The sequence below is a fragment of the Artemia franciscana genome, chromosome 2 (assembly GCF_032884065.1).
Source record: "Artemia franciscana chromosome 2, ASM3288406v1, whole genome shotgun sequence".
Taxonomy (NCBI): domain Eukaryota; kingdom Metazoa; phylum Arthropoda; class Branchiopoda; order Anostraca; family Artemiidae; genus Artemia; species Artemia franciscana.
Genome location: NC_088864.1, coordinates 42989911 through 43012379, shown reverse-complemented (window position 1 = coordinate 43012379; position 22469 = coordinate 42989911). Strand labels below are relative to the sequence as shown.

General features: G+C 33.4%; 2 protein-coding genes across 2 annotated transcripts; both read right to left on the bottom strand.

Annotated features, from left to right (window-relative positions):
* Positions 1-987: 987 nt before the first annotated feature.
* Positions 988-10266, bottom strand: LOC136042089 (uncharacterized). Its single transcript, XM_065726989.1, has 4 exons — positions 10204-10266; positions 8189-8810; positions 5869-6049; positions 988-1239 (listed from the first exon to the last, which is right to left on the bottom strand). The coding sequence occupies exons 1-4, from the start codon at positions 10222-10224 to the stop codon at positions 1083-1085; spliced, it is 981 nt and encodes a 326-aa protein (XP_065583061.1). The 5' UTR covers positions 10225-10266; the 3' UTR covers positions 988-1082.
* A 5897-nt stretch (positions 10267-16163) lies between these two features.
* LOC136042081 (uncharacterized) lies at positions 16164-20794 on the bottom strand. Its single transcript, XM_065726978.1, has 2 exons — positions 20670-20794; positions 16164-17078 (listed from the first exon to the last, which is right to left on the bottom strand). Exons 1-2 carry the CDS (start codon positions 20676-20678, stop codon positions 16263-16265), a joined length of 825 nt encoding a protein of 274 aa, XP_065583050.1. The 5' UTR covers positions 20679-20794; the 3' UTR covers positions 16164-16262.
* Positions 20795-22469: the final 1675 nt, after the last annotated feature.

The following is a 22469-nucleotide window of genomic DNA, read 5'->3' as shown; positions in this document are numbered from 1 at the left end:
TGCAGAACCAAGATTCTATTTACTCACTTTTTAGTAGTAGCACAAAGCCAATAAATAGTTTTAAAATTATGTTGGTGTTTTGGGCAAGGAGAGAAATTTCAAGTGTATTCGAAGCGCCTTGACTATAAAATTTTTTGTAGATTCTCATTTGCAATAGTGAACTAGTTTTGAGCCAGAATTTTTTTTTTTTTTTAATCCAATAAAAAGGACCAAATAAAAAGTCACAATTCTTTTGGGCTATTTTATAATTATAGAGTGTGTTTATATCACAGCTAGTTTTATCAAAATTTTCAATCCCCAAAAATTAAATAAATAAACAAAAAGTTCATTCGTCAATATCAAAGATTATTTGGATACTAGGTATTAATAGTATATAATTCAATTCTTTTTTGGTAAGTTTGGTCTTTTTATGAATTTGATTTTACGCCAAATTCAGGCGTTGTTAGTTGAAATAAATTTTCTGTTTCTCCCTTACAAAGGCATCCAACCTTAAATTACATGGAATCATTGCATTAGAGTGAATATTCTATAATCTTTTAAAATAATCAATAAATAGCTTTCTGTAAAATGCCATGATGTAGCTAAAATTGTAATTTTTTCATTCATACCTCATGTGATCAATATGGTACAACTTGTAGAATTGGTGGGGCAAATTATGTCTTAAATTATGTCTCAGGATTTTAAAGCTCTTCTAATTGAGCTCTTCAAGATATTTTAGATACAATGACGCGATACTGAAATTGTAACAATAGATTATTTCACTCTACAAAGCTTGGTGGCTCTCATAGGGAACTTTCTTTTCAGATTCATAGAAAAGGAGGAAAAAAATCCTTTGTGTATCATCATTAAAAGAAATAAAAAAAAAATCCTCACTTAACCTTACATTTTGTACATTGAAACCCTTGTCTTCTTTTTCTGTGATTTTTAATTGTTCTTTATGTCAGGGTAAATTAGAAATCATATGAAATTTATAACATGTCAAAATGCTTACAGTACTGAACTATATTTAATGAAAATAGAAAAGATAATAATGATGAACTACTTCAAAATATTAAAAAACAGAATTTATGCAATTAAAAGCCTTATAAGCCTGTTTCAGTGTCTTCATTTTGTAATTCTTCAACCACTTCGGCAAAATTGTTCTTTAAAAGCGAGATGATGGAATCAGCCCTCACCGGCTTCGCAAGGCGTGGATACGCTTGAATAGGATGATCATATATTTCCAATACGTGAAAAGGTCTATAAAAAATACAGATATATTCATGCAACAACAGTCAATCTAATCAGTAAAAATCGTTCATTTTGAATTCTAGGTTTATCTGGCTAGAAAAAAAAAGAAGCTAATCAGCCTCTAGTTATAGCGGCTATTACAGTATGCTTGTAATCATAATTGAGATAAAATTGTCTGAATAGAATGTTTAGCTATATGGATCCAAGCATAATGTTGAGTAAGTTGCAGATGTTAACAGACTGTATATAGGACCAAGGAGATGGCCAGGGGTCAGGAATATAAAGGCAATCAACACTTTAAGATGTCAGCCAAATAAATTTTAGAACATATGGAAGTAGTCACAGTACCCTTACATCTGGAGGGTGGAAGCCTGCCTCCAATATATCTTCATATTTTTGAATATTTAAACCCTTCCATTTAATGTATTTCCTGCAAAACAAAGGCCTCGTCAAGTACAATACAATGACTTTCCTCAATAAAACTTTTGTGTCGACCGTACAGAACGGAAAGGTGAGTAATTTATAACAGGTTAATATACGTTCTATTTCTTGTTTTTTTTGTTGTTGTTGTTGTGTTTTGTTGGATTCTTTTCTTTAAATGAGACTAGGCAAGGCGCTGTGGGCAACGCGCTTGCAATTTATCGGAAAGATTTTAAACATGATCAAAATAGTTTATCTGTTTTTTGAAACTAATAGCACATTATTATGTTACAATTTCTTTTTCTGATTAGCCAATATTGTCGTTTATAGATTCTTTCAGAAAGAGTTAAAAAGATTTCAATTATGTTACAGTCAAATAAAAATCAATTCAAACATACACTCTCCTACATTTTTAAACGTTTTTGTAGCTACAGTTCTAAAGGTATTATGTGACAAAACATGAGTTTCATAAGAAAACGAGAAGATAAGAAAACAAACTAATAAGAAAACAAATAAAAATGAAAAATAATTTTTCTAATTCAAAAAAAGACTTTTCGTAATGCATATAAAAATTAAAAATACATTAGAAATGACCTTGATACAAAAAAAAATCATTTTAGGACCATTTCCAAGTCAGATAACAGGAAATACTAGGACATCAGAAAATGTGAAAGTTCGACAAACTAAAAGATTTTCGAGTATAAATCATGGCAAATTCCCAAGTTTAAAATTTTCTCTTGAAAGCTTAGCCCAGGGAACTTGCCTCCCTAGGGAAAACTCCCCCCAGAACCAGAAAATCCTCCTTCCTCGCAAAAAATATCCGTGTACTTTCCAATAACAAATACCACACGTAAACTATTGGAAAATGTTGCAACTTACAACCATTCCCTCAAGGGCTGTGGGAAGTTCAAATATCTCTAAAGGCAAAGTTATTGAACTTTTCTACTGTGCTGAACAAAATGGATATCTCAAAATTTTGATCGGATGAGTCTTGGAAAAAAAGGGTGTGGGAAGGAGGGGGGTCGCTGCCGTCTCATCCACTTAAAAAGCGCACTAGAAATTTTAATTTTTACTAGAATGAACCCTCTCCTGATACTCTAAGACCACTGGATCGATACGATCATACCAGGGAAAGAAAACCCAAACAAACAAATAAACACTGATCCATGACATTTGTTCTGCCAAAAAAAAAACAAAAGTGTGAATTTTTTGGAGACGGGAGCTTGAAACCTCTACAGTAATGTTTTCTGATATGCTGAATTCAATGGTACTATTTTTATTCAGATTTCTTCAATTTTTGAGGGGTTTTCTCACTTATTCGAAATCAAGACAAATTTTATCAGGGTCATATCCTTTGATGGGTAAGACTAAGTTTAATGAATTTTTGTATATTTGAAATCGGCATAAAAAGTCACTACTTTTGATATATCTATTGATATTAAAATTATAATTTTAGTGTTTCAGTTACTTTTGAGCAGAGTCGATCTGTAATTACAGTTTTTTTTTATCACGATCTTTTTGAAAAGTTGCTCTAGCTGTTAAATAGCGACCTTAACTATTCAAGCTAGAAAGTTCAAATTTTATTTCATTGGAGCCTTATTCAGTTTTCAACAGAGGTGGTAAACAGGGCTTGAGAACTTCCCGTCATCTTGACTAGAAAATCAAAATTTCATTTCGAAATTTTACGTTTTACATGATTAATCTACAATGCAACAGCATTAAATCTGAAATATCCCTCTGAGTAATAATTAATCAGCATGTCTCATTTTCAAGAATGACCTTAAATTAAAATCACGTCTCAAAAAATCATGCCTAGGTTCGCTTGTGAAAATCTTGGAAGTTTAAACAAGGAATTTAATTTTCAGCTAGTAGGCCTACCGAAAACAAAGTCTACTTTCTTTTCACGTCCCTGTGCTCTAAAGTCGGCTACTAGATAAGTCACGTATACAGCGGTTCCGGGTCTAACAAGGTCATCTAAACATAAATGATGTTGGTAATTTTTCTTCTCGACACTACCGCCATTTTATGCTCTTACAAGTTCTCCATACTGCTTGCTATAAGCTGCAAACACTTTGGAAGTGACATTTTTATTCAAATGTTAATACCATTTTGCGGTAGAAAAATTCATGCTTGCTTTAGGCTTCATTTTCAACAGCAGAAGACCCAAGTTTTTTCCCTGACAAAAATACAGGTGCACTCAAAAAGGCTTCGCTGAACCTTTCGTTCCTTACAAAAGGCCGCTAAAGCTCTTATGCGTGTATACGAAGGGTTTGTTCATAATATAAAGCCTATAATCATAACTATTTTGGCGTTTGAAGAGGTTTTTTTGTTGAAAGAATCACTCACAACGATGAAAATGAACTAGAAACCTAACAAAATCAACAATAAGACGGCTAAAAATAATCTTAGCGGATCATGCTGGCACGAATATTCACTAAAACTGTTTAACATCAATAGTTATTTTTGTGAACGTGGGATTCCTAACACCCAAAATGGAGGATGGAGGAGGCGACTGGTGCTTGGGCCTATAAAAATTAATACATTTTAGACTGCTGTTATAGCTTCAACTGTTTTTCATAATATTAGCGGTTTTAGAAATTTTAGTGCACAAGGTTGCCCGAAAGAAACTGCAGCCGTTGACTTTAAATCCCAAAATCATTAAATATTCATAAGATTTTCATATCTTAAAATTGTCCTTAAAAGACTGCTACTTAAAGAAAGAAGTTTCAAGATTTTTATTGTAACTCAGCTCGATTCAACTCAGCTTCATCTAACTCGACCCCATTCGACTCATCTCTCTTCAAATCAACCCCAGTCAATTAATCCCCCCTTTGACTCAACCTTCTTTAACTCAATTCGAACGTGACTTAAGCTCTATTTATTATAAATCATTTTAACTAAACCCTCATTCAGTTCAATCCAACTTAACTCAAATCTGATTGAACTCAGCTATATTTATCAAGTCATCAATGTTTGACCTAAAATCTTAAATGAGAATTCTTTATTCCTTATTTATTTCATTTTAGTGTTTCTATCCTATGCTATGTCAAGGGACTTGGGGTATAAGTTTTAAGATGATCGGACACAAAAAGTATTTTTCCGTAGAGTTGGATACTTGACAAAATCAGTCTCCATAGACAAATCGGTCTTAGATGGATATTCTATCGTCAAATATGAGTTAATTAAAGTGTCAAAACTTGTAAAATATTATTGCGAGATGAATGAGCTTGCTTTTTACGACATTCAGCGAAATATGGTTCACCAGCAAGGAATTTTGTTACACAGAGTATAGTCAGAAGAGGTAGAGTTGAATGGGTGTTAGGTTACTTGGACCTGTGTTAGACGAGGCGTGAGTTGAAAGGGTGTTGAGTAGAATAAGGACTGACGTAAAAGAGGTAGAGTTGAATGGGTTTGCTATGAATGAGGCTGGGGTGAAAGGGGTTGAGTTGGATGAAGTTGAATTAAACAGAGTTTAGTTGTATTGAGTTGAGTTGAAAGACAGTCGTTAAGAAAAGGGCATGGATTCCTGTAGAGTAAAATTGAATAAAGATAAGTTGAATGAGGCAGAATTGAATTGGTATGAGTTGAAAGAGTTTTGGACCAAAAGTGTTGAGTTGAACGTCATTAAGCTACATGGATCGCACAAAAACCACTAACATATTACTAAAATTATACGAAAATAGCAAATATGTCATAAAAGTTCAAGGATCCTGCTTCTGAAGAAGAGAAAGAGAAAGACTACCCATGAAGAGAACTACTGAAGAAGAAAAAGATAACGATTGTGGTCTCGTTAGTGTTTGTAATGTTTTAGCGATAAAAAAAAACAAAACAAAAAAAAAACAAGTGAATATGGTACCGTAGTGTTTATCTATCGGTATATAATATTTTAATTAGTTTTACGTTGTTTGGTGCGTATTTGGATTAACAGACATAAATATCAAACCTAAGCCTTCAAATTACAGAAGCGAAACAGAGAAGCTGTTTTGTTTCTTATGTAAGATAAGTGAATTTAGGTCATTGTTCCGAGATTCTGCATGATTTATAGGTTCCTCTTTTTCTAAGACTTGACAGAGCTATTTAAAAAAAATATAAAAATCATTTTTCCATTATTTTCAATTGGGGGACAAAAAAAAATCTATGTTTACTCACAGCGTCATAACTAAGGCTGAAATTATTATTATATCAAATTATTAGGTGTTTATATAAACCAAATTATACCTAAATTTAACCGGCCGAAACCGAATGGAAGATAGAAAATCGCCTGGGTCTCCAACAGTAAAACCATCTTCTTCTGAATCAACAGTTTCTTCACTTTCATCAGTGTCAATGAAAGAATCATTTCCAATATCTAATGATTTTAGTTCTTGAAGTACTGTTAAGGCTGGACTGACTGGAACACCTGTAGATAAATATAAACGAATAACAATGTGTAAGCCCTGGAATTGGACATTAAAGTACATTAGCTAACTCGTCAAATTAGGCGCAAACAAAGTTTCGATCGGTTCCTCAAAAAGATCAACTCATTCTTAAAAATTCGAGAAAAGAACGAGTAAAGAGCAAGCAGAAAAGAAAAACTCTTGCAAAGAGCAAGGATTTAAGGAGGAGTGAGCACCACTCATTAATGGAATAATTTCTGTTCGATTTAAGTTTCAATTTTACCCCTCTCTTTCAGTTGAATATATTACATTCTTTAATTTAGTTTCTTATCATTTTTCAAATCATGCCCGAACCCAATCAAAACATGATGTACAATAGTGGCCCTAAAAGCCTGCAGTTCCTTGCTAATAAATTTTGTATATCAGTGGTTGTAAATAGATTAGCAATGTTCAGCTTTTCCAGTTTTTCTGCTTAAGAATCGAAATATTGGATTGCAACTAATAGGCCTACATTGAGAAAATTAAAATTGTTGGCCAAAATTTACGATGAACAGTAGTTTTGTCGAGAAATCCTTATTATTATTTTTACTACAGAATATTGCATGGAGGGTAAGGAGTATTATCGTTCATATCAATGGAAATTTTGCGTTACTTTGGATCTTCTGTACAGTTGAAGACATTGCGACCTACTCAGTACGGGATGTATACATTGTGTATATCGGTTTTCTTAAATTGAAACATTGCATAGAAATAGGAAAAGAAAAATGTTACCATTTAAAATTGCTGAAAACAAGACTCCTAATAGCACTTGCACCCCCCCCCCCTCTAAGAAATTTTCTGGCAAAGCTCAATGATACGTCGTCTCACTATCTCCATCTCTGTTTTTACCTGTTTTAAAATGTAGAGTTAAGAGAAAGAGTCAAACTTTAGCGTAAAGAGCGGGGCGTTGAGAAGGAAAAGCCCATTTCATATACGGAGTAATTTCTGTTCGTTTTAAGTTTTAATGTCGCTCCTTACTTTCATTTAAAAAAACTTGTTTTTTTTTTTTGGTTTAATACCAATTTAAAGCTGGGTCGACTCTGGCTAGGCTTACAGAGTCACGTCACTGACATCTGTTCCAACCAATTAACGAGTCACTTCTAACTTACAGGTTGTTACCAGGAGGTGTTTGATACTATCTAAAGTAGATAAGATTATATTTTACCACAGTAATTCCAAAATAAATTCTGATTTGTTAAAACTAATTAAGAATAAAATAACTGAGTTAATTAGTCAAGAATAAAATAACTAAAAAGGGCTATTTTGGAAGTATTTCAAAGATTTATGATGATACTTTCTTTTAAATCGTAAGAATTCTTGTTTCTCAAACAATTTCTGGGCTAATTTTGAGAAGCTTGAACCTGCTTTTGAGTCTCATTCTGCCTTCGACTAATCCAATCTAAAAATGAATCTTAAGGTAAAAAAAACAAAAAAAACTATTGTATGCCATATGAATTGACATAGAAGATTAAAACTCAAAGAGAAAAAGATTAAAACTTAAAACTGAAATTAAAAAATTGAAACTTTAAAAAAGTAATTAAAATTAAATACTCTAAGAAACTACCTAGTTAGAAAGCGCCACCAGTATTCTCAGGTCGCTACTATAATTGTGGCAATATATTCTTTTCTTTTTATGAAAGTACGTTCTTTAAAGGCCATATTAGAATCATCTCCTCAAGGTGATTGAATGTATGAATGTAGATATCCATTCTACAAAAGTGCACAACAACATTTGGGACAACTTAGATTTTGTAAAAAATAAAAGCTAACGAATCTTATGTTTTGGATAACCGTGGCCAATACAAATTAGTATTCATAAGATTTTGAAAAAAATCTTGAAAAACATCATATCTATTAGATTTACCGGTAATTAATAATGTGCTTAGTATTTCTTTAGCGAGTAATTTGCTTTCAAAAATCAAGTTTTGGACGGACTGATATTCCTGGTGACATTTTTCTTTATTAGAGAACTTACGGTTGACCCCTGGTTTTAGCAACGGTTTTATTGTAATAGTTTTTGGTCAATGTGATTTTCTGTATTATATGAGTTTGGCAAATTTCCATGAAAACACTTGAATTAGGTTTATTGTCCTTGAGAGGATAGTTAAGATGTAAAAGCTTACCAGTAGATGTAAGACGATCTGACAAATTGGCAACATCAGAAGTAGTAATGGGAACTGAAGCTGGAATAGAGCCAAATTCAAGAAGCTTCTTTGCACTTTCTGACAACTGAGTGCTATTAGTGGCTCCTAATTCTATTCTATTTTTCGATTCCTTTTTTATTTTCCCGCCAGAAAGAAGATTCTCCAAGAGACTTGAGCTGTAAAGGGAGTCTCGTTCTTTGCTAATAGAAGTATCATTTCCCGTGCTTCGCTCTGAAATACTAGTGTTTGTTGTTTCACTAGCATGTTCTGTTACCTGTGTATTTTGTTGTCCATATGGTCGGTCCCTCGCATAGTCAATGTAGCTTTGAAACCTATTTCTATATCGGTTAGGTTTTTCATGGAGTCTATTACACAGCTCTGGTGATATAGAGCAGGGAGGGTAGTATCTTTCAGGGTATGTTGGACGCTCGCCAATTAATCTCGAGTCTCTTATATCATCTAAATATGTAGATCGTACTCCTGTAAGTCTATAGTCAAATTCCTCAACAACTCTTGGAGTAGGATAATATGAAGTTTGCTGATTGCCATTGAAAGCAATTGATAAAGATATTAACACTTTTTGGAATATGAGGCCCTGTACCTGGAAACAAAATATAAAAGTAAGAATCTGTTTCTCCACTATTTTGGCTCATGACATTCTATATATATATATATATATATATATATATATATATATATATATATATATATATATATATATATATATATATATATATATATATATTATTGCAGCATTATCAGCGCCAGATTTAGGGCATGGACACTTCTAGGGGCAAGTATTTTGGGGGCTACATATTCAAATCATAGGAGGGAGGGCCAATTTTGCTTAAAAAAATAATCTTTATTGCGCTAATTTTATTTTATCGCAAAATAATATGAGTTATGATAATTATTTGAGAATCAAATGTTTGTACGTTAAGAGTATGAAGTAAATAATATAAATAACCAAGGTTCGTTTAATTTTCGTTATTTTATTAAATGCGGAATGCCATGAGAATGTTGCATTGAAATCGTTTATCAAAGTCCATTTTACAACATATTAAAAAATCCATACAAGAAGCAGAGCTTGTCCTTTTAGTGGAAAACAATTTATGGCTTTTATTGTTTCATGCTATTAATTTTAATAGTTAACCCTACCATTAACGACATATTAGCATTAATTAATATTAATATTAATAATTGTTGTTATTATAGATTTATTTGTTTTAAACAATAATATTTCTGGGTCAAATGTTTTGAAAGCTAATTGACAAAAAAAAAAAAGAAAAAGCACTTTTAATCCTGCCAACTTTTCTGTTTCACTCTATAAGGCTTCTTGTCACTAGTCAGCACTAGTTCAAATTTAGCACAAATAGAGGAAGGCTGAGACAAGACTATCAACCCTTATATTCAGGATGTTTTAAGTTTTGACATCTCTCTTTAATTCATTTGATATTTATTTCTACTTTAATAACAGCAAAAGAAGCACCCAAGGCTTTGACAAAAGTATATTTAATAAAATTCTGTTCGCATAATTTAGATGGTTATATCCAAGTGGGGACTCATCTTTCACCACTTGTGTAGATCTCAGAATACCACATTTCTTGCAAAGTTTCACCACAATTGCCACAGTTTCTGCCACGCTTGGTACATTTCCGATATACTTAGCACGCGCTGCCTGGTGTAGGTAATTTAAAAAAGCGGATGCCCCTCGATTGCATCTTGAGCAATAGCTTTAAATCAAAACAATCAACTGGAAGAAAACTGTATTTTTGATGTGCTCAATCACTCATGATAACGAACAAAACAAGAAAACAAGCAACCCATTATCCACCAACAATGATAGAACCTAAATAAGAGAATCACCATTTGCTATGAAGCCTTGTCAACTAAGAGAAAGACTTTCCAGAACAAATAGTTGGGTTCAATGAATCTATAAAAGAATTAAAAACATATATAAAATAGATATAGTATATAGTATCTTAGAACTTTACCAAAATTTTCCTTGCCACCATGTTAACAAACCTTACTAAAGACTACCATTTCGAACGTGCAAGAGCTTCAAAGGGTGGGGCAATAACCTTGACAGTCAAACTAATAACCTTTGAGCATTAGTTTATAGTAAGTAGTTCTTTCGTAATTAAAAATTGTATTGAACAAACTTACCGAAATACCTGCAATGCCTTTCTAAACAGTAAACTATTGCTTGTGCGATAATGTTTATTTACTTCGTGGTGGTTCAAAAGACCCTATTTTTTAATAAGGGATAATAAACTAAACGGCTCTGCAAATTACTAGGCTTCAAGAAGGATTTAGCCTAAGGATTTAATATGATTTTCATTAAACACGTTCAAACGTTTTAAATATGTTCAATACTTGACACTCTATAATTATTTAGTTTATTCAGTGAATCGTACTAAATATTTGGCCAACACTACCTTGATTTCTTATTTATTCTTTTGTAGAGCCTGAATTAGTTTTTGATATAAACTTAAAAAAGCGAATACAACTTTAGACTTTGTATGTATTAAATAATAATAAAAAAATTCTAATGAAAATAAGGATCAACATAAAAATGGGAACGAACAAAATTATTCTGTGCATGAGGGAGGCTACCCCTTCCAATTCCCAAACTTTATGCAAAAGCCTTAGAGTATTTTAAAATACTTCTCATTCAAATTCAAAGGTCCTTTTGTTTGAGCAGTCTTTCTCAAGGAATTATGACAAAAGTCAAACTTTAGCGGAAAGAGCGAGGGCTGCGGAATTGAGGCAGCCCCGTGATGTGTCGAATAATTTATGTTCATTCTAAGTTATAATATTGTTTCTTACCTTCAGTTGAAAGATAATTTTTTTTATTTAATCTTTTATGGTTTTCAAACCATGCCAGGCTAACCCCTTCATGCAAAGTTCCCCCTGAAAATCCCTCACCCAAAACTTTCTCCTCAACTTAAAATTTTCCAAGCAGAAAATCCCCCTACCCCGACAGAAAATTCCTCAGCAAAATTTCGTATATTTGCTAATAACAAATACTATATGTAAACAATGGGCTGATTGCATAAATTATAGCGCTTTCCCCAGGGACTCCGGGGGTCATCATGTCATCCCCAGGGGTACAATCACTGAGCCTTTCGACTATATTAAAAAGAATGGATGTTTAGAAATTTTTGACATATGTCATTGGGGTAAACAGGCGTGGGAGGAATACTAGTTGCCCTCCAATTCTCTAGAAACTTAAAAGAGGCACTAGAACTTTCAATTTCCGTTCGGATGAGTCCTTCTACGATATTTATGGACCCCTAGTTTGACACAATCATCCTGACCAAAAAAAAACAAATAATAAAAAAAAACAATAAATACGCATCTGTACTTTTCGAATTTTATATATTTGGAATCAGCATAAAAAGTCAATTCTTTTGATATTAAATTAAAAAAACAAGTTTTTTTAACGGAAAGTAAGGAGCGACATTAAAACTTAAAACGAACAGAAATTACTTAGTATGTGAAAGGGGCTGCTTCCTCATCAACGCCCAGCTCTTTACGTTAAAGTTTGACTCTTTCTCTTAACTCTACTTTTAAAACAGTGAAAAACTTTAGTTTTTTACTGGTAAATTAGGACATAGTCTACGACTACGACGAAAAGAAAGATGACAATGAAAAATACTCAATATTTTGCTGGTTTGCGCATATAGGAAGTGGTAAGACGCTGCAAAATATGGCAGCATAGCTTCAACTGCCTGAAGGTGAAGATCCCAGTTCCCCGTACGCTCTGCTTGGATGAGCTTCTTCAGTATGTCTGTCGTTTCCATATAATGTATCAACAGTTGCGCCATACGCAACCCTTCCGAAAGAGACTGTTTAAAAGAAAAAAATTCTTTTAAACAGTCACAAAAAGAAGAAATTTTACTTTATCCTTCGCATGTCTTTGTAACCTTCTAATACGCCAAGAAAAACAGTAATTTTTATATAATGGGTTTGTGAGGTCCCAATGGTCACGAAAGGGTTATGGAACTGATGGAATAATTATTTGTGAAACAGGTAGACGAGCAAACATTTTTTTTTTTTTGAGTCTGGTAGTCAAAAAATCATTTTTCTTCCAACTTGTTTCCGGTTACGCCCTTTCTTTCACAAACCTCCTGGACTATGAGGTTGACTCTCCATAAGGTTTGAAGACTGAATCAAACACTTTTTTAAATTCGACGGAGAGCTTGTACAAGTGTTTTCTCCATTTATTAGATTCCTTAGTTTATTCATTAGATGAAGAGAACCGCAAATTAATTAAGAAAATAAAGAAAATGATCTGGTTGTATTAATTGGTGACATGCGCTTTTTAAGGCAAAATAAATCTCTTTTTAATAAATGACCTTTACATGCATTGCTTAAGTAACCATACAATTACAACAAAATATAAAAAAAAATCTTTTAACAGAAGGTATATTAAAATACGAGTTTAATCAAGGGTGTTTAGAAGATGTCCCTGTAGAACACATATACTTCAAATATTTTTCTTCTATAATTATCACAAAAATCCAATATCGCAGAAGTTGGCAGGAATTAACATCATTATATTTTAGACGGCCAGTTTATTCTTATAGTTCTTTCCAGTTTATTATTAACTATTAACCTGATTATTATTAATTATTAACCTGATTTACAGTTGTTTTACTTTGTCAATGTTATGCCAAATAAACTGTACTATAAGAAATACAGAACGATTTTTATTAAAGGCAACTGATTTCCAAATCCTTTAGAGGGTTTGAGAGGAAAGAGGAGTAGCACCACTATTATTTTTAAGCCTTCATGTAGGCTAGGCTACCACCGTTGATTTTATGACCAATAAGTAATTCACTGCTCAAACTTAAACCGCTTCCTATAGCACATATGATGCAAATCCTTATAAGGCTCAGGAGTTTCAATACTCTCTTTGTAGTAATTTCTTTTCCTTTTAAGCTTGACTTGGTTAACTATTTCAATATGTACTCGTTTTAGGGTGGATATAGTAATATAGAGTATTACTTATTATGATTGTGTTTGATTATCAAAGAGTTCGTGGTAACTGTAGTAAGGAGCGACCCGGCTCAATAGTAAACGAAACTCTAAAAATCGGAATTTTGATGCTAAAAGATACATCAAAAGAATCGGATTTTCATGCTGATTTTAAATGTATAAGTTTCATCAAATTTAGTCTTTGTCATCAAAAGTTGCGAGCCTAAGAAAATGTGCCTTATTTTGGAAAATAGGGGAAACACCACCTAAAAGTCATAGAATAAAAAGTCATAGGACCTTAACGAAAATCACACCATCGCATTCAGCGTATCAGAGAACCCTATAGCAAAAATTTCAAGCTACTATCTAAAAGAATGTGGAATTTCGTATTTTTTGCCAGAAGACAGATCACGGGTGTGTGTTTATTTGTTTGTTTGTTGTTTTTTTTTTTTCTTTTTTCCGAGGAGTCATCGTATCAACCAAGTGGTCCTAGATTTTCGCAAGAGGGCTCGTTCTAATGGAAATGACAATTTTTAGTGCCCTTTTTAAGTGACCAAAAAATTGGAGAGCACCTAGGCCCCCTCCAACGCTCATTTTTTCCCAAGTCAAAGGATCAAAATCTTGAGATAGCCATTTTGTTCTGCATAGTCGAAAACCATAATAACTATGTCTTTGGGGCTGACTTACTCCCCCAAAGGCCCTGGGGGAGGGGCTGCAAGTTAAAAACTTTGACCAGTGTTTACATACAGTAATGGTTATTGGGAAGTGTACAGACGTTTTCAGGGGGATTCTTTTGGTTTGGGGGGTTAGGTTGAGGGGAGCAGGCTATGTGGGAAGATCTTTCCTTGGAGGAATATGTCATGGGGGAAGAAAAACTCAATGAAAAGGGTGCAGGATTTTCTAGCATTACTATAAAAGAACAATGAAAAAATAAATATGAAAATGTTTTTTCAATTGAAAGTAAGGAGTAACATTACAACTTAAAACGAACATAGATTATTAAGCATATGACGGGTTCTAAAAATACTTTAGCATAAAGAGCGAGATATTTAGGAGGAGATAAATACATCGCTCTTTATGCTAAGGCATTTTTAGTAATTTCAACTACTTATTCTACAGCCTTTCTGATTCAGGGGTCACTCTTAAAGAATTGGGACAAAACTTAAGATTTAGTATAAAGAGCGAGGTATTAACGAGGGGACAAACACCCTCATATACATAATAAAAATATTAAGAATATAAAAGTTTGTTACGTAAGTTAATTCTTAAGTTACGTGTATTTTCTTACTAATAAAAACGTTGAAAATTAAAAGTTCTAGTTACCTTTTTAAGTAACCGAAAAATTGGAGGGCAACTACGCCTCCTTCCCTGCCCCTTATTTCTCAAAATCGTCTGATCAAAATTAAGATAAAGCCATTTATCCAAAAAAAAGGAATTAGTATGCAAATTTCATTTTAATATTTTATGTGCGGAGAGCCAAAATAAAACATGCATTAATTCAAAAACGTTCAGAAATTAAACAAAAAAGACTAGTTTTTTTAACTGAAAGTAAGGCGCGACATTATAACTCAAAACGAACAGAAATTACTCCGTATACGAAATGGGTTTTCCCCTCCGCAATCCTTCGCTCTTTACGCTAAAGTTTGACTCTTTGCCACAATTCTAATTTTTAAAACAATTAAAAACTCTAGCGTAAAGAGCGAATCGTTGAGGAGGGGAAAACCCATTTCATATGCGGAGTAATTTCTGTTCGTTTTAAGTTTTAATGTCGCTCCTTACTTTCAGTTAAAAAAACTAGTTTTTTTATTTAATTAATTTTAAATTCTGTTCTTTCTTTGTCTTTTTTTCACTGACTTAAAAATCTGTAAGAAGTGATAATTATTATAGAAATTTGTTTTTGCTTCTCTTAGGTTTTAGTATCGCTCACAACTTTTATTTAAAAAAGCTCTTTTTCTTGACAAGACTATATTCATTATTTTGTTGTTTCCTTCCTTCCTGTTTGGCTCCTATAGCATACGTTATATGTTATAGTACGTAGAGTATACGAATACACATGGCATGGTCAATGCAGTATTCAAGGGTGATGGGTAGGAGCTTAGCTACAGTATTTTTATTGGGGGAAAAGTGGGGGTTTTATTGGAGTAGGTGCTATTCAAGGGGTAGTGGAGAAAAGTAACTATTTAACAAACACGATACTCGGTGAATTTAAAAGTATTACGCAATACATTATATACAAAAAACACACATTAAACTAAAGTTTTACTCTTTGTCCCATTTTTCTGAAATAATAAAAAACTTTAGCGTAAAGAGTGGGGCGTTGAATAGGAGACAACCCCTTTCATATATGGAGTAATTTCGGTTCATTTTAAGTTTTAATGTCACTCTTTACTTTGAGTTAAAAAGAATTCATTTAATCTTAAATCCAATATCTGATGAAACCATTGTTTTGGTAAAACTGAAAATAAGTGTTACAGCATATATCCCTGTAGCAAATATCCTGTAGCATCTATCCCAAGGTCAAAATTTGTACTTTCTTTTGTACTTCACTCATATACTACATTCCTTTGTGCTTTCATTTAAAAATCGAGCGAGGAGAGGAGGATGACAGCTCTGATTTAATGTTTGGTAGATTCTATTAGAAATAAAGCTTGACACACACTTGGTGCCTCACAGAAATTTAAACCCGAGGAGCACTGGTTAGAAACAGGGGAAAGAAGTTTTGACCGCGTATTTAACTTTTACCTCATGACGCCGAAAGGGTATCTAGCCCCCAAAATATGGTAACGTAGTTAAAAAAAAAAAGAAATATAACCGTCGAAATCGTTGATGGTATGTTTGGATGTTATACATAGTTGGAAAAAACTGCGAAGAATAAATTTTGTATATATGGATAAATCATCTTATTTTTGCCGAATTGACTGATTCGGGAGTAAGTTGTTCTAGGCAAAAGTCATGTAAAATAAATATGAAGTAATTTGGTATATCTTTATTAGTAAAATCGTTCGAGTTCTTAAAAAAAAGTGTTCATCCATTCACACATAATTTAATGGGCAAAAAAAAAAAAAAACAGCTAGTGTGATTCTTCTGATGGCATCTCCTCCTCTTCTAGCTTTGCTTTCTTTTCTGCATGAACTAATTGATAAGAATATGGGAGTGCGTGTGTATAAACGTAAGACTTGTACTGGACTTCAGGGACTTTGTATTCCACTTCAACTGGCTTCACCTCCTTAATTTCGACTTTTGGAGCTTCAGGTACAAATGGAGTATACTTCAGCTCAATTGGTTTAATTTCCTTGACTTCAACTTTCGGAGCATCAAAAACAACATGGTGAACCGGCGAGACAACTGGAGTAACTGGAACACCTGGTGCTGCATATTTGAATTCTACTGGCTTCGTTTCCTTGACTTGAACAAATGGTGCATTATAAGCTACGATGGGATGAACTTGAGGGACAGCATATTTAAATTCGACGGGTTTTAATTCTTTAACTTCTACTTTTGGTGCCTCATAAGTAAAATACTGTTGAGCAGCAAATTGATGTTCAATTGGATTTACAACTTCTAATGCTCCAGTTTCAACGACATCTTCATTCTTTGCTTCCTTGACTTCTACTTTCGGTGATTCATAAGTAATGACGGGTGCTGAAGATGTTGCAGGTACAATGGCTGGTTGACTGTAAGAAACAGCAACGGGAGTTCTTACATTTTGGACAACTGGAGCTACTGCTTGATATGCATGACCTTCTTGGATGCTATATGCAAAATTGCCACCTAGCCTGTCTGACCTGACAATAGCACTATCGTGGGCAGGTGCTCGGAAAAAACTGGGGCCGAGAGGGACGACACCACAGCTGACTGCAGATAAGGATAGCATGAGAACAGCAAACTGAAAGAAGAATAAATGTTTATACACAGGCTAATACAGACCTACTCAACAAATTCAAAAGAACTGTAGGCTCTGAAATTCAATAAAATAAGAAGACAACCAAGTCTTTTCCAAATCGTTGCAAAAAAAGCGACCTTTGTTATGGGTAACATAAATTATAACAAATAAAAACTTAAAAGTTTGTATGACCCCCTCCCTGGGGAGGGGGTCAAGGGAAGGAGAGGGGATGAACTATCCCTCAGAGATTTGTTTGCCTCCCTCCGCCCTAGATTTTGTTAAGTACATTTTATCATTGAAAATGATTTTCGTGTCCCCCTTCAATTTCCATTAATTGACACGATTAAAATAATAAGTGTTTCAGGCCCATTGCTATATATTTTTAAAGAAGGTTCGTCCTTGAAAAATTTGAAGTTCTAGTGTTCCCTTTGAGCAGCAAAAGACACATTTGGCCTGAACAGAGCAAAAGCACTGTCAAGCAAACCTTATGAGATAGTTTACAAATTTAAATTATCGAGATACTTTACATTAAACATCTTGGTCTAAGAAATTATGCATCCTTATGGTGACCAATTAAATTAAAAAAAAAACAATTTTGTTCAATTGAAAGCAAGGAGCAACATCAATACTGAAATCGACCAGAAAATTTTTTATATATGAGAGGACATCCCTATCCTGAGCCTCCGCTCTTTACGCTATAGCCTTAAAGTTCTTTAAAAAGACTTCTAGTTGAACGTTCCCGTTCACTGCCCCTGTCAAGAAATTCCCCAGTCTTGACACTCTCGTCCGAGTCAACCAATAGGTTAGGTTGACCCCCTTCCTTTCTCTGTCCTTTTCTCCTTCCCCATGACTCTCTACAAACACACTCCTCACGACTAACACTGAATTCCTTCAATTTAATTTGGGGGACTTGCCCGCTGGCAAGACAAATCTCCCGGTCGTAGGCTTAGTCTCAGCAGATCGCAGTGTAAATTACTGCTCTACCCCTTATAACACCCCGGCAGGTGAGAGACGGATAGTCCAATTGAATGAGAGGCATCTTTAACTTAAGAGGGGAGGGATAAGGAAGGAACAGCCTCCTCATATACAGAATCATTCCTTTTCATTTAAAGCTTTAACGTTGTTCCTTACTTTCAGTCGAAAAGACTTGTTTTTTTAGTTTAATTTCTGACCGTTTCTCAAGTTATGCCAGGAAATCCCCTTCCTTCCTTCCATGTAAAATTGTCCTCCGAAAATTCCCCCTGGAATCTTTTGTACATCTTTAAAATCTCCCCCTCCCGCACAAAATACCGCCCCCTCCCGAAAAAAAGAAGTCCAAATATTTTCCAGTAACAAATACTATATGTAAATAACAGGCACATTGCATAGCTTACAGACCTTTCTCCGAGGGCTGTGGGGGTATTGTCACTCCCAGAGGTATTAGTTGCTGGGCTTTTCAACTATGATGAATCAACGACTAACTGAAAAGTTTGATCAGATTTCATTGGGGAATAAGAGGGTGTCTGAGGAGGTCTAGTTACCCTCTAATCATTTTGACCAATTAAAAAGGTCACTAGACCTTTTGATTCGAATAAGTCCCATTCCGATCTTCGAGGAATAATGGTTGAATACGATCACACCACCCTTGGAAAAAAAAACAACAAATAAACACGCATCCGTGATCTTTTTTCTGGCAAAAAAAAATGTAAATTCCATATTTTATACATAGCAGCTTAAAACCTCTATAGTAGGGTTTTCTTTTGGGGAACTTTTTTGGGATGTTTTTTGGGCTCTTAGTCTTTGTTGGGTACCATTAAAATTAACGAGTTTTATATATTTGGAATCAGCATAACAAGTCTATTCTTTCGATCCAATTCTCTTGATTTTCAATTCTATCAAATTATCTTGTTTTTTTAGGATTGTGTTTACTGTTGGGCTCCTTAATTACAGTTCGGTACAACGAGCCGTTTGGTCATGACTTATATGATTTCAATCATAACTTAATCAAAAAACGAAATAAACAGTTATTATAAATAATTATTTGAAGTATCATTTGACTGGGATGTTTCATCACTCCATTCATATATATATATATATATATATATATATATATATATATATATATATATATATATATATATATATATATATATATATATATATATATATATATATATATATATATATATATTATATATATATATATATATATATATATATATATATATATATATATATATATATATATATATATACGGTATAACAAAACTACTGATTACTCGCTAAGAAAGTTCAATCTACGATGTTGGAGCGCGTGCAGCCTCAAACAGTAAATATATTTAAGCTGCAATTTTCTGGACCCTTCATGGAGCCTTCACATCAGAATACAGGAAGAGATGTATCCCCTATTCTCCCTTTGTTGGAGGAAGGGGCAACTCCACTGTTGCAGGAATAATTGCTAATTGAAAATTGAAGCCTAAATTCATATTTGTACTTATCCAGAGTGGTCAGGACCCCCTCAAGAACCAAATCTCCCGGAAAACCCTGCACTTATAGATATTATAGAATCATGACCTTAAAACCGCTTTTTGGTATTTCAGTCTCACATCTGAAAGCTTTACTTTTACTAAGCGCATTATTACAGACCCACAAAGACTATTTTTTTTATTCTAGCACCTCTTTTATTTAGTAAAAAAGATTGTACCTTCATAAATTAACCTCTCCTCATTTTTCATTATTGCTTTCATTTATACACTTGCAGTTTTTCAAATCTTGAACTAAAAATTCTTCTGCTTCAAAGATTACTAAAAGCCCAATAGTTTGATATTACTAAACGTAAATGAGAACGTTCAACCTCGAAAAATTGTGATAAATAATCCACATTTGAATATGGGTTTCGGTTTATTTAAAGCACAAGTTAAACTTAGCGTGAAAACAGGGGTTTAGGGGATAATAGCCACCTCGTAGGGTATGATAATTTTTGTTTTTTAGCGGGGGATCACAATCAGGGATTTAAATCAACATATTCGTGGAAAAGAAAACTAGACGAAACAAAAAACTATATCTATTTGACGATCACCGTAAATAATGGGAATAAATGCAATCAAGGAGAAAATTAGAAAATTATGAAAGAAGAAAGCGATTTTAACAAATAATATTTCCTGTTTTTCCTCTAAATTCAGATTATCGAAAACACCTGGTAACACCGTACTAAAGAGGCTCCTCTCAAGGAAACCCTTTAATAAAAATAAAAAGTAGTGCCATCAGCTTCCTTACTTCATGTTTTTATTCAATATAATATGTTATAACTCTGAGAATGAGCCCCACCCCAATCCCAATGATTCTATTTATAGCTCTGATAAAGTATTTCTTAATTGCTTCATTTTAGTCATATGTCATTGGGCCTATGTTAAATCGGTTATTCTTGCAGTCTGAAATTCATCAGAAGAAGATATGTGGGTCTATTTTCAGAAACGTGACAACACTATTTGGAAATGGCGTAAAATAAGGAGTGTAATGGTACTACTTATATTTTTTTAAGACATTACCTTTAGAAGAACCCCTCTCCCACAGCGTTACCAAAGATCCTTTCTTTGAATGTTTTAAAATTCTTACCGATCGCATTTTGAAGCAGTGTTTGTAGAGCGCTTTGTAAGAAAGATGAATCAACTAACTGTTGTTTGAAAAGGTGCTTCACATCATATTTATACTCCCGCTATTCAAAGACGTCACTTCAGATCTATGATGGAAGTGTACGGGTGTGGCTGAAGACTTAAAGATCTTTTAAAGAGCGCTGAACTTCCATTGCCAGTAGCAGAGCTTGAAAAAAAAAAAAAATCTGTAAGCCAGAACAGCTATGACGGTTTTTATATTCAAAAATACTCTTTGGAGAACAAACCGTATACCAAAAACAATTCGTGGTAACCAACAGTAAGTAGGGAGCGACGTGGCTCAATAGTAAACAAAACTATATGAAACGGAATTTTGATACCGATAGATATATAAAATCGGCTTATTATGCTGAATCCAAATGTATGTTTCATTAAATTTAGTGTTACACATCAAAGGCTACGAGCCTGAGAAAATTTGTCTGATTTTCCAAAAAGGGGAGAAACACCCCCTAAAAGTCAAAGAATCTTAATGAAAATCACATCGTCAGATTTAGCGTACCAGAGAACCTGATTTCAAAGGTCTCAACCTCCTGTCTTAAAATTTGTGGAATTTTCTTTTTTTTACCGGAAGAAAGATCACGGATGCGTGTTTATTTGTTTGATTTTTTTCTAAGGGGTGATCGTATCGATCCAGTGTTTTAATTAGTTTTTAATTAAATTTTCTCAGGTTTGTAACTTTCGATGGGTAAGACTAAATTTGATGAAACCTATATATTTAAAATAAGCATAAGAATCCGGTTATTTTGATGTATCCATTAGTATCAAAATTCCATTAGTATCAAAGTTCGTTACCACGAACGGTTTGACTACAATGAAGTCAAGCGTAGCTCTGACTGAAGTTCTGCCCAGGTTTGAGCACCAAAAGCTTTCCTGAATATCGTTATGGTAATAATCATATTTGAAAATTAAAAGCACGACCCATGTCTAAAATCGAGTTTACTTTCTTTTGTAAGGCGAGATCATGTTTGATGATTAAATTACAGTATTTAAGTTTAAACATCAACTAAAAATAATTTATAAAGTATTAATTAATTAATTGACATGCCAATAATTAATGATAATAATGTAATATAATTAAAATTATGTTATCTTCTTAAATATATTATTAGATATTATGTAACAAAACATAGCATATTCATATTCTTTTTATAGTTGTTTATGTTAGACATGTATGTAAAAATACTTAACAATATAATGATAATATTTAGAGTTAATTACACAGTTCGACAAAAGTCAAGAGGAGCTCGGGAGTAAGACGATCAATATATGTGTGATTACGGAGGGTTAGCACTAGAAGGTGACAGTAGTTCGATTATAATCAACTAAAATTCTAGGTCTGAACACCCTCTAGAAATAAGAGGACTTTCGCCGTGATGTCTGAGATCAGTACTAATGGTGTGATGCGGAAGACCATGCGATTTAAAAAAAAAAAATGCATCGCTCAAAACATGGATTCATCCCAGAAAAATGCTAGCAATACGGAAAGCGAAGCTTTTCTCATTTGGTGAAAAGTTTTTATGATAACGGTTGCAAATAATTGAATTAAATGTCTGAATAAGTAATCTAACATTTATTTATCTAACTCTTTATAACTATATTTATCTAACTATAACTAACTATATTTATCTAACTCTTTATAATTTGACTCTTCTTGAAGAAAAATTAAATTTTTCCTTTATAGAAATCCTTTCAACCTCAGTTAAGTTTTCAGGCACCGGGTTTGAAGCGTGTATTGAGTGGGTGC